The sequence below is a fragment of the Coffea eugenioides genome, chromosome 7 (genome assembly GCF_003713205.1).
Source record: "Coffea eugenioides isolate CCC68of chromosome 7, Ceug_1.0, whole genome shotgun sequence".
NCBI classification, from domain to species: domain Eukaryota; kingdom Viridiplantae; phylum Streptophyta; class Magnoliopsida; order Gentianales; family Rubiaceae; genus Coffea; species Coffea eugenioides.
Genome location: NC_040041.1, coordinates 11823625 through 11836194, shown reverse-complemented (window position 1 = coordinate 11836194; position 12570 = coordinate 11823625). Strand labels below are relative to the sequence as shown.

The window sequence follows — 12570 nt, the reverse complement described above, 5'->3', positions numbered from 1 at the left end:
CTACGCAAATTTCAGGTTGTTGATCAGCAAGTGTTTGATAATTTCTGATTTTCGGATGCTCTGAGATGGCTGCTTCCGGCAAACCACTATTTTTACTAATCCTGTCTTCTGGAACCAATTGTTGCAGGAACTCAACAATTGGGTCATCAGCAGGAATCAAAGTCGTGACGCTGGCAAGATTTCCTTCCTCATTGACGAACTCTACATCCAACGCAGGTAGGGGAGTATCATCTTCTGGTGCAAAGCTCGCGCTCAATCGTAAGTGACTATTTCGTCCATGATCAGATTCTTGAAGCTGGTTCTCAAGTGGGTAGTGCTCCTCCGCATCCAAATCAAGTATGACAGTCTCATCTTCTGGTGCAAAGCTAAAACGGGAGAGGAGTTCCGGTCCCTGATCAGATTCTTGAAGATGGCTCCGGGGCAATTGGAGGTTTTGCTCTTGATTAACATAGTAATTGTTATTCTGATCATAGTACATCGCTCCAGCAGGATAACTGTAGTAGTATTGCAGAGGGCCAGGAAGAAAAAAATCGCGAGAATCGTAACCTGGCTGAATGAATTGAGGATAAACTGGGAAGTCATAAGCTGACGGAACAGGGTAAAAAGGAGTCTGATCAGGCAAGGCGAAGAAAACATAATGTCCGTCGTAAATTCCCATGTTTTCTCGAATCCTTGGCGGATAAGTTTGGTAGTCATGATAATGCTGATGAAGAGCAGGTGAATAGAACTGCTGTTGCTGCATTTTTCTCGGAGGGGGTTTTTTCAAGAATGATACTCCAGTATGAATCATGTGAAACTAACGTTATGAACTCTAATTCTTATATAGGAATTGCAGACTCCAGATCTGGTTAGGACATGGATTTGATTTGAATTTTAACGGAAAAGTCGAAATCAATTCGCTTAGGATAAGGAACACAGGTTTTGGAAACTTTCCTTTTTTTCTCATTACCGTCAAAGAAGAAAGCGCGCTTATGAATGGTGCTCGCGGCCAACGCCTTTAAGTCATCCAACAACACAATGTTAAGAAGGCCCATATCAGATTGGACCTCGGGCTGAGGTTATGCACTCAAACTCAAAATATTCTAAAGAAAAAGAAATATTTGGCAATTCTGCATATTTGGTTAAGTGAAATTGGCTCTTGCTCTTTCCTTAGTTTTTTTTCTTTTTCCCTCTTTTGTATCAATTAACCTGTTAGGTAGACCCTTTTATTAATTAAAGTTTATTGATATCCTATAATAAGGTTTGACTTGGGTCAATATGTTATTTTGACTATATTATGCTGATGAATGTTTCTTGCCCTTTTTTTCGTATAATTTTCATTTTGGTTTGAGCAGTAGAATTTAGGGTGCAAGAGAGTAGCTCGATGCTTAACTTGTGAAATTTCGACTCAAACTTGATTACTTGGCTCAATTTGATCTTGTTCGAGTAGTAAATTGAATCGAGTTTTAGCTTTAAAATGCTATGTTCGCATGTCCCTAATCAAATATTATTTGTTATTCAATTTGAATTTTTATTTTCAGTATTATTTAATTTTTCATTTGTTAGCTTTTATAGACTCGATTACATTTCTATGTAAAATCATCGTAAGGATAAATTACAGTGTATTATATAGTGTCTTCAATACCAAATTGACAATTTCATATATCTCTAGATGATTTTTTTCAATTTCAGAATATATGATAAAAAAAAAAGACTTTAGGAGATTGACCCGGAGTTGTATCCATCGATGAAGGTGTAATTCCTAGTAATCCTCCCAGTAATCCTTCGAAGAACGATAAAAAGAAAGTTCATGTGGGTATCCTAGTCATTAATTGAGATTTCACCTGCTGTATTTGAACTCCTGATGTCTGTAGTTTTGGGGGTTTATGTTCACAAAATTCAGGAATTGGCCTATAAAGGATATTGCAAAATGGGAATGTCAAATTGTTGAGGATGCCTCCTAGGGCCTTCACCTTCACTGATCTAGAGCAAGCAACAAATGAATTCAGAGATGAGTTGGGCAGAGGAGCATTTGGTGCTGTATACAAAGGGATTTTGCCAAATTCGGAGAAGGTATTGGCTGTGAAGAAATCACAGAAAGTATTAGCAGAAGGGGAAAAAAGAGTTTCAAAATGAGATCAGATAAATATTGAAGAACACACCACCGCAATCTCATCCAGTTGCTTGGCTTCTGGTATATAAACATACGAGTAATGGATATTCTCTTCAAACCAGAAAATCACGCTGGTTGGAACGAAAGAATCAGAATTGCTTGTGACATTGCAAGAGGAATTCTTTATTTACATGAAGAGTATGAGACACAAATCATCCACTGTGACATCAAACCTCAAAATATACCTATAGATGACTGCAGGTGCGCGAAGATATCTGACTTTGGATTGGAAAAGCCATTAGATCATGACCGAACAAGAACTTATACAGGGGTAAGAGGAACAAGGGGTTCCGTTGCACCAGAATGGCATTGGAATTTGCCAGTGACAGTTAAAGCAGATGTTTATAGCTATGGAATAGTGCTGCTAGAGATCATTTGCTGTGGGAAAAAAGCAGATTATAGACTGCCTGAGGATGAAGCAATTCTTGAAATGTCGGCTTACAATTGTTTCATGGATGGTAAACTGCGTAAATTGGTGGGAACGAGGAGGTTGTTGACATGACAAAACTAGAAAGAATGATCAAAATTGCTGTCTGGTGCATTCAGAATGAGCCAGCCCTTTGTCCATCCATGAAGAAAGTTCTTATGCTCGAAGGCACCCATGGACATTCCAAATCCTCCCTCTCCAGCTTCTTTTATCAGTGACGTATAATTCAGGAATTGTATTTCAAGTTTTATTATCTGTTTCCTTCGTGTTGCATAATTACCCTGTTCTGATGAGAATAAACTTCTGTTCATGGCCTGCTATTTTTATGTGTTGCTTTAGCCTTGTGCATTGGCTATTAAGGATCAACATCTCCTAGCAAGTTGGTCCACCATTGCGTAGATCATCTCAATAGGAGTTCACCAATTATTATCTTGGATGGTACTAACTTCTGGACAATCTTCCCACGAAACTGTTGCTTTGACCAGTTTCCCCATAGGGCATTTTAATCTTAGGGTTAAAAACAAAAAAATCTCCTGTGATACATGTAATACACAGAAAAGCCACCGTGGTTTCAAAACATACAAAACGACATCTCATGTTTTGAACTAAATTATAAATTAACAGAATTCGTTAAACTTAACGAAATCTGATAAACTTAACGGGATTCGATAAACTTAACGGTAAACTTAACGAAATCCGATAAGTTTAACGGCTAAAACCGTCAATTTCATTAAATTTAACGAATTTTGTTAATTTATAATTTAATTCAAAATATGAGGTGTTATGTTTTGAAACCACAGGGAACTTTTTTACATATTATGTACACCATAAGAGGCTTTTTTGTTTTTAACCCTTAATCTTATGACAGTCAGCATACCAAAATAATTATAAATTTATGATATTACTGTGATCAGTACTTAGCATCAGAGAGAGGGACGAAATCCAAAGAATCATAGCAAAATTCATGCCTTCGATGATAATCATAATGAATTCTGGTACCAAATTTTCGGAGTTGAAAAATGAAATTATACCCTCTTAGTTCCATCTCATATTCAACATCAAGCCAAAACATATAAATTCTAGTAATGAGCTGCAGTTCTAAACTAGATGACATAAATGTTACCCAACAAGATGACAAAAAAAATCTGCAGAAGCTCCAAAATGAAGCCGTTTGGTATTGATCAAGGCAACACCAAGTGAAAGAGCGAGCTAATACATCAATTGCTTCTCGCCAACACCAGGACACAGTTTCTTGTAGATGGAAATTACAGTCGGGATGACAGCTGCGAGTGCAAGAGAGAGATGTTCTGAACTGCTCGCCCTCACTGTAACCTGTCCACTCAGCTTATTATTTATTCCTGCACGCACAGCAACTTTTGAACCACGCCCGACAGAGAACTGAGCTAGACTGTTGAAACCTAGAGCCAAGTCCCCCCTCCATTTGATCACTGACATGCTGAATGTGGATTGGACCTGGCCAATAGGAAAATCCTGCTCCCTGCGCTGCAGCTCAAAGTTGGCTCCATAAGCAGTGTCCTGCTGAGCTCTAACAACCCCAGCGCTGCCTACCAAGGCATACTGCTTGCCCAATGTAATCTGGTCTTCAATCTTGATCCCAGGGACCACGTTCTCCCCCAAGAACGTTATAGATACCCCACCAGCGGTCCTGTTCTTCTTCAAATTTTTGAATTTGGTTTCACCACGGACAACATATGCAAGCTGCTTTCCAATACTTTGGATATCAAATCCTGCCATGCTTGACACATTCTCGCCATGCTTAGCAGCAATAGAGGAGTCCAAACTAATGCTGAAATCTTTCTTATCTTTTGTGACTTGAACAGTGACAGCTGCTGGAAAGCGATTCAGAATAGCCAAACTGTTTTCAACATTGACACCATCATACCCGCAATCATGATCCCAGCTATGGGTATCCAGAACAGGCCTGGCTAGAAACTGTGATGTTGGCTCTAAGAATCGGTATCTGTAGGCAGGATTATCACCATCGAAAGAAGGAGGCAGCACCATGTCAGGTAATGGAACTGCCACGGGAGCTGCAGCTGCTGAATCTGCATCTTCTTCTGTGAAACCATTGACAATCTCAGCATCCTTTCCCTTTGTTTTCATCTCTTTCATTCTCTTCAGTTCCTCTTTCCATTGTTTTTTCTGAAGGAGCTTCACCCGGTAGTCATACTCGTCAAAGTAGGCCTTCCTCTGCTCTTTGCTGAGCTTTGCAATTTGAGCTTTCCTAAGAGGCCTGAAAGGAGGAAGCTGGTCATACTCATCTTCATCATCATTGTCTATGTCTGACAAATCATCCAGGTCGATATCAGAATCACCAATCTCCCCACCCTGCTCAGTCGAAAGCTTTGGGTGTGCACGGGACTGCAACATTGAAGACAACATATATGGAAGAGGCGGTGAGCGAACCCGGAATCCAAAGAGCTTGCGGTGGTCAAATGGATCTTGAGGCTTTGAGAGGGAACCTGCTTCTGACAAAATCTTCATTGAATAGCATAACAACAACAACTGAGGTCTCCAAGTTTGGCCGTTAGGTAGCACCTTCTGGCCTTCCCTGTTCCTCCGACATGAAGGATGGTTTTCCACAAGTGAAACAGGATTCATAAGGCTTGGACTCATCATGCGGAGATCACCTACAGCTTGCCCAATAGAGTGCTGAACAACATGAGATCTTTGAGTAACAAAGGCCTCATAACTCATAGGGGAACCAGATGGTCCATCTGGAGGTGCAGACGCAGCATGCGTGAGGGTCACTATAGCACTTCGCCAGGTTGAGGATCCAAGAGAGCCAGATATGGTCCTCAGTAGTGGCAGATCATTGAGGTCTCTTGTTTGAGCGTCCAGCCTGTCCACATAAAGGACAATGTCTGGTGGATTTTTCTTGGTCAATTTCTTCACTGAGGACAAGATACTGCGGTTGAAAGACTGTTCCATCGCTGAGCATTTGAGGCCAGGTGTATCAAAAACCCGAAGCTTCACTCCATCCACAAATCCAGATATTTCTTTCACAGTAGTTGTGGCAGGCTGAAATGCGTCAATCTGAGCCTTCTCTTCCCCAAAAATTGAGTTTAGCGTAGCACTTTTTCCCACTCCAGATTTGCCAAGAACCAGTATGTTCAAGGAGAAGTCCAAATTATCTTTCTCCTCTGCTTCAAGCTGCAGCGCCATTGCTTTGGCAGCTTCAGTGCTAAACAGTTGACCGCTTTGCCTTCCTGCAGCAAGAGTTAATCTGTAGATAACTTGTGCTGCTACTGATTCATCAGTTGAAAGCCCTAGCCTGTGCAGAAGCCTCAAAAATTTCACTTGGATCTGCTGTAACCTCTCCAGCTTCTTCTTCTCCTCATCGGTCAAGTTGCTCTCAGATTCTCCACTGTTTGAAAAAGTGGACGGAGTAAAGATGTTGGGGCGGTTTGATCGGGGAGTAGGTCTCAAGGATCGCAATGAAGACCCCAGACCTGCAGGGCGCTCTACCGAAAACAGCCTAGATCCATCTTGAGAGGTTATTGTGATACTTCCCCCATCTGAGTCAGCACCAGTCGCAGCTTTCAAGAGGGCTGCTAAGGCAGCAGAATCAAATAATTCTTTGTTTTCTCCTTCTTCATCAGTGTCCACTTCATCATCAGAGTCTGTGACAATTTGTCCATCAACTCTCTGTGGCTGATCCAGAGAAGTATCAGCACCTGAAAATGAATTACCACCTGATCCCCGCTCCAACTCCTCAATGAACTGTTTAGCTGCTTCAGAGCTTCCAAATATCATACCATCATTATCCCCATCTGAAATTGAGCCTTCAAGGCCAGCTTCTTCCCCCATCTGAATCTTAGCTTCATCTTCTGCTTCTACTATTTCTGGAGCATCATGAATTGATTTCGGTTTATCATGCTCAGGCCAATGAGAAATGCCAGACTCACTTTTTTCCAATCCATCATCCTGAAAGCTGACGTACGTTCCTTCGTCAACAGATTTGCCAGCCTGAATTTGATCTCCACCTAGTAATTCCTCAGCATCACCACTGCTCGACACAGTGCCATTTTCTTTAGCTTCTGATACAGCCAATTGCTCCATTCCAGTCTCAGGAATCCCTTCAACATTCTTCTCTTCCATTGGTTGAGGACCATTTTTGACGGTGGAGGTATCAACCGCTGCACTATCTGACTTATCATGATTTGCAACTTCACAGGCATTGGTCACAAGTGACGCTTGTTCTGGTTCCTCTCTTTCACTGTCATTCACTAATAGTTCCAGGTGTTTTGATTCCTCCTTTTCACCGGCACTAGTTCCACTCCTTTCCCCAAAACTCTCTATCGTGCCCCCTTGACTATCACCACCACTCCCATCCAAATTCGAGACCGAATCCCCAGCAAAGACAGGAGGAGCTTCAGGCTTCCCCTCCAAGCCCTCGACAACACTTTCATCCAAATTATCAGAAAGACTATCCCCTACACCAACAGCTTGAGATTCTTTCACCGGCTCGCCCTCACCTCCTTCAACATCCTTCCCACCCTCTAATTCCCCAACTTTATCAACATTTTCGACATTATCACCAACTAAAACCTCAGAAGCAGCCCTATTATCATCGATTGGGACAGATACTTCCGACGAAGCCGCAAAAGGGCCGTCAGAATTCTCCCCCGCAAGGCCGTCGGATTTTTCTTTTTCATCAGGGCCCACCACAAATGGCTTCTCCGAAGCCATATCAAAATCCTCCTCACCACTCACAAACCCCTCATCATCAGAAGCACTACTAAAATTAACTTTACCATTGCTACCACTACCATGAATATCAGTATTCAAATTACTACCAACCTTAGGAGCAGTATCAATATCAATTTCAAAACGAGTATTATTATTAGGAGAAGAACCTGAGACCGGAGAAGACGCAGCAGCCACTTCCTTCGAGTCCATTGGAGCTTGAGAGCCTCCCTTGGCTTCTGCAACTAATATATTGAAGGGTGACAAACTTTGCCCACCTTTCGATGGTGGGTTCTTGCGGGTTTCGAGTTTAGGACGTTTCTTGATAAGGGTTTCCAGGAATGAAAGGAAGAAGAAAACAGGAGACGTGAAGAAGATAAGGAGACGAAGGATAAGGTTGCTGGGAGGACTGAGGAGAGGAGAAGGGGTTAAGAAGAAGAGAATTTGGGGTTTTCAGTTTTGAGATTTTTGGTGCCCGATTTTTTTTTTTGGCGTTTTGAGGAAATTCGGAAACGCTTCCTTGTGGGACTTTTGTTCCTATTGATGCTGATTTATTTTTACTCGGAGTTACTGTCAATTGGGTTAATCACGATTTGCCCCTTGCAAGTTTTGGGGAGTCACATTTTAGTGCTTTACATCTCTCACTTTGCCACTTTGGATATAAATATATATATATATATCTATATATATATATGAGTAAATCTTATAAACACTGGATAGTGTATACACTATTATCGTTGGATTTATGACATGTGTGTAAAAACTAAATTTTAAATTTAAATTTTACATAATTGTCATTTATCCAATGTTGACAGTATAAGATATATATATATATGTATATGTATGCATTTTACCCAGGGATTTTGAAACCTTTCGAAAACGCGAATAATACATTTGAATACTTAATAGTTCAATTATTCTTATGGCAAAGTGTGAATTTCTATGAAATTCAGAGGAGCTATTTGTATATTTCTGAGATTTATAGTAGTGTAGTTCTATTATATATATTGAGAATAAAGGGTCTAGTAATATAAATGCCCAGCATTTAATTTCTTTTTGTAGATTTGCAGTTCAATTTGGGTTTATGTAGGTGATTATATAATGGTTAAAAACCAACCATGCTTTATTTTAATCATTTTTTTTTTTACAAATATCTCATTTATTTCTTGAAAATAAATTTATATAGTTTCAGAATAAATCAAATGTTATTTCTTGAAAAATGCTCTAGATGTTATTTTAATAATCTATGCTTTTGAGAAGGAGCTAGCGACTTGTATTGGTAAATTTTTTTTTCACAATTAGCCTTATTTGTCTTAATCTCTCAATCTCTTTTTAAAGTTATATGTATTAACCTTAAGATCTTTGATCTCAAAGAATAAAAAGGAAATGATGTATGCCAAAAAAAAAAAAAATGGTGTCAAACATTTTTTTTTCTTGTGCAATGTTTCACACTTTTATGTTTAAAAGCACTACTTTCAAATTTTGTATTTCAAAATGTAACGGTAAATGAAATATCACCAAAATTGGGAGTAAAGTGATCGTTTATAAAAACTTTAGCACTCTCTAACCCTGAAAACTTTTTTTTTTTTTCAAGGAAGCTAACCCTGAAAACTTACATGAACATTTCATACGGACATAATAGTTGTAGAAAAAAAAAGTTAAAAAAAAAGTATAGTTGTGGAAAAGTATGATTTTTCCTATAATTCACGATAATAAAGTGTATATTTTTTACATTTATGGTAGTGATAAGTTAGTACTATATTCAAAGATTGGAGGAAGATTAGTGACATAAATACCAACATATAATTTCCTTTGTGCTTAATAACTTGCATTTCAAGTTAAGAATATGTAGCTGGTTATATCATGCTTAAAACCAAATATTCTTTGTTTCAAACTATATTTGACAAATTCCTCATGTAATTCTTGAAAACAAATTTCATATAGTTTCACAAGAAATTCAAAATTCTCTAATGTTGTTTTTATATTGTCTGTTTTCGAGATGGAGCAAGCGACTTATATTGTTAATTATTTTAACAATGCTTTTTTTTTGGACTAAGTTAACTATTTTTTAAACATTTGACCAGTCTTTATAGGGGTCAAAATATAAATTTTGGATAGTAAAGCATGATCACTCCTAAAGTTTAAGGGATAAACTGTGATTATCACTTGTCACTTTTGCAATTTTAGGGTATAAGTAAGATAAAATGAACCATATACATTTTTCAATCTACAATCTAGTAATTGAAACTACACTTATTGTTGTGGGTTATGATTTGGCTATCAAAACAAAAATTTAAATGTAATGTTTGAATATTTACATCTCTCTATTATTAGGTTGCACAAACTATTTGTAACTGTTGAGTGTGTTTTTGTATCCCACATCGGAACTTTTATAAAGAAGTATCCCTTAAATTACTTTACCATCGATCAAGAGAGTTTTGGAGGGCCCGCGGCCCAATGTGAGAGGAGTTTTGGTTTAGCATTAAACCAAAAGAGCAAGTCATGGCCTTTGAGCCATTAAGCATCTAGTGTTATTTAGGCTCTTTTGTGTTTTTAGTTTTAGGTACTTATCTGTTACCTCTTCGTCCGTGGACGTAGGTCAATTAGACTGAACCACGTAAATTTTGTGTTTTCTCTATTTGATTTATTTGTTTTGTTATTGTCATTATTGAGTTGTCAAGAATCCTATTATTCTCGTTTATCAATTTTCTGATACCAGACCTAACAGTAACAACATTATGAACAGTGCTGGACACCTATTAAACAACCATGTAGATGACCAAAAAAATCAACAATAACAACCGGTGTTGCAATTAAAAATTCTCAGCTTGTGAAACTCGCTGGCTGTCTTTTCCATGCTACTTTGTACCTACATATATGTTATTAGGATCTGGGGGTTAACAATTTATGTTTCGTACAATTTCACAAAAGTTTACCTCTGGTATAAATTAATAAGATTTTCGTATAAGTCAGGTCCAGTTTGATGTAAATAAGGTGCAGTTCAGTGTATGTTGATTTCTTATCATTTGGTGTAAATCAAGTATTGTTCGATATAAGTTAATTATTATCATTTTGTGTAAATTAAGTATAATTTAGTGTAAGTTGAAAGTAAATTATTAATTTGCACCAACTTATATGAAATGGAACTTGTGAGCCCCGTTTCCACGTTAGTAGATGTTTCCTACAATTTTTTTTTTTTTTTACTATATCCCACTAATACTAGTGCATTAGGTGTCATAATGGGAAATTGGAACCCTGCAGTTCCAATTCTATTTAGTTATATAAACTAATAAAATTTCGGTGTTAAATGATACAATTTTAATATAAACATGAATTATATAACTAAATTTGTGAGGAACTCACAATTGTGCCAACAGTTATTAGCTTACACTGAAATTATGCCAATTTATACAATTGGACGGAATTGGATAGAACTTCAACCGGAGAGACCCAAGATCCATCATAATTCATAATGCTCGATTTCCTACTTGGACAAACCATTGTCAATTGGCAAATAAATCTTAGCATTTGACATATTATCAACTGAAATCCTGTAAAATTGACCAAATTGTTTTACTCAAGAGATTAGGAGTGTTTTCTGATCGCTTTTTTTCTCAATGAAAATAAATACTTAAACCCTAAAGGCAGTTTTTAACGTAAACAAAATTAATAAATTTTGCTAATTCGGAATAGCAGCAGTCCTAAACTTTAATAGAAAGGAAAAAGGCTAACCTCACAAAGAAAAGGAAAAAAGAATAAAGAAAAGCAAAAACGAAACAAGGAAACAATGCGATAATATATTGAAAAATATTTTTATGAAAAAGTAGGGACAACAGACTTAATCGATAGATAGTGGAACGAGAAAAAAAAATGAGAATAAAGAATGATACCTTCATCTCATTATCAACATAAATCAAGTAGATTTTACGATCTCTTTTGGGTATCATACTCGTGAGAGTCGTAATCAATTCTTTTTGGGTATCATACTCATGAGTCGTAACCGTGTAATTTATCTTTTTTTCAAAAGGTAAACAGCAAAGGGTATTCTGGCTTCATTGGTGTTGTCGACATTATACTGAAAATGCATTTTGTTCGTTTCTTAGGGGCTGAGAGTTTGAGATTGGGTTTCCAAATGCCCATTTGTTTTTTAGTTTGAGGTGTCCAATGTTATTCTATCAAATGCCAAAACCCAAAAAAATTACGTGTATTTACTGGTTCCCTCTCATTTCTCATCTCTAACGGATGGCCAAACTTTTATCCTCCTAGGATTATCTTCAACCTTCAACACTACATAAAACCAGGGAAAAAATTATTTCAGTCGAATACAAGAAAGAAATCCTTGATATTTGTTTGCCTACTTTCTGTTTCCGCTTAACCAGACGGGGCCGATTGCTTGAATGCTGTTTGCTTAGGAGTCTTACAAGCCGGTCAAAGAATAATAAGAGTTTTCTTGCTTAAGAAAAAAGAGAAAGCAAAAACTTTTGAGTAAAAGATAAAGAATAAAGAGAAAAAAAAAATTCAAGTAGCTTTAAGATTTAAGGAATAGAAAGAAAATCCAAAGCTGGCTAACCACATAATTCATAATCAACCAATGTTTTCTTTTTTGACAAATCATAAGCAATGAATCCGACAAAAGTGTGATTAACTCAAGAGTTTTGTTGCCTTAAAAGAAAAAAAAAAAAAGAAAAGCAAGCAAAAACTCTTAAGTAAAAGAAAAAGAATAAAGAGAAAAAATTCAAATAGGTTTAAGATTTAAAGATTGAAAACAAAATCCATAATCAACTATTGTTAAGTCCCTGGTCAACTAACCATATAATTTCTTTTTGGACAAACCAAAAGCAACTAACATAAGAGACCCTAAAGGCTTTTACTTCACTTAAAAGAAGACGGAAAAAAAAACTTTGGCCACGCAACCAGTCAGTGGGAGATTATATATATTAGAAATCGTCATAAAGCAAAACCACAGTTTGGAAGCCGTGGCAAAAGCTTAATAACAGCTTTGTTGCCATTGCAAATAGTTTTTGCCAGGAAATTATGACAATTCTGAAACAGTAGTGATCAAAGAGTCAGTGTTATATATATATATATATCATGAACCCTTTAGCAATGGAAAATACAACGTCTTGGTCCCATGATAAATACCTTTTGCTAATGGTTTGGTCCTGTTGTCATAAAACATCTTGTTCTCATGACAAATACCTTTTGCTTCGATGACTCCAACTTGAAATTGGTTACAGATGAAGCATTGTATCAATTACGCTACACTTCGTTGTCATTATTA

The 12570-nt window shown here is 37.4% G+C and overlaps 1 protein-coding gene across 1 annotated transcript; it reads right to left on the bottom strand.

The window, feature by feature from the left end:
• Window positions 1-3526: 3526 nt before the first annotated feature.
• LOC113777824 (translocase of chloroplast 159, chloroplastic-like) lies at window positions 3527-7731 on the bottom strand. The gene has a single exon (XM_027323035.1). The coding sequence runs from the start codon at window positions 7500-7502 to the stop codon at window positions 3789-3791; it is 3714 nt and encodes a 1237-aa protein (XP_027178836.1). The 5' UTR covers window positions 7503-7731; the 3' UTR covers window positions 3527-3788.
• Window positions 7732-12570: the final 4839 nt, after the last annotated feature.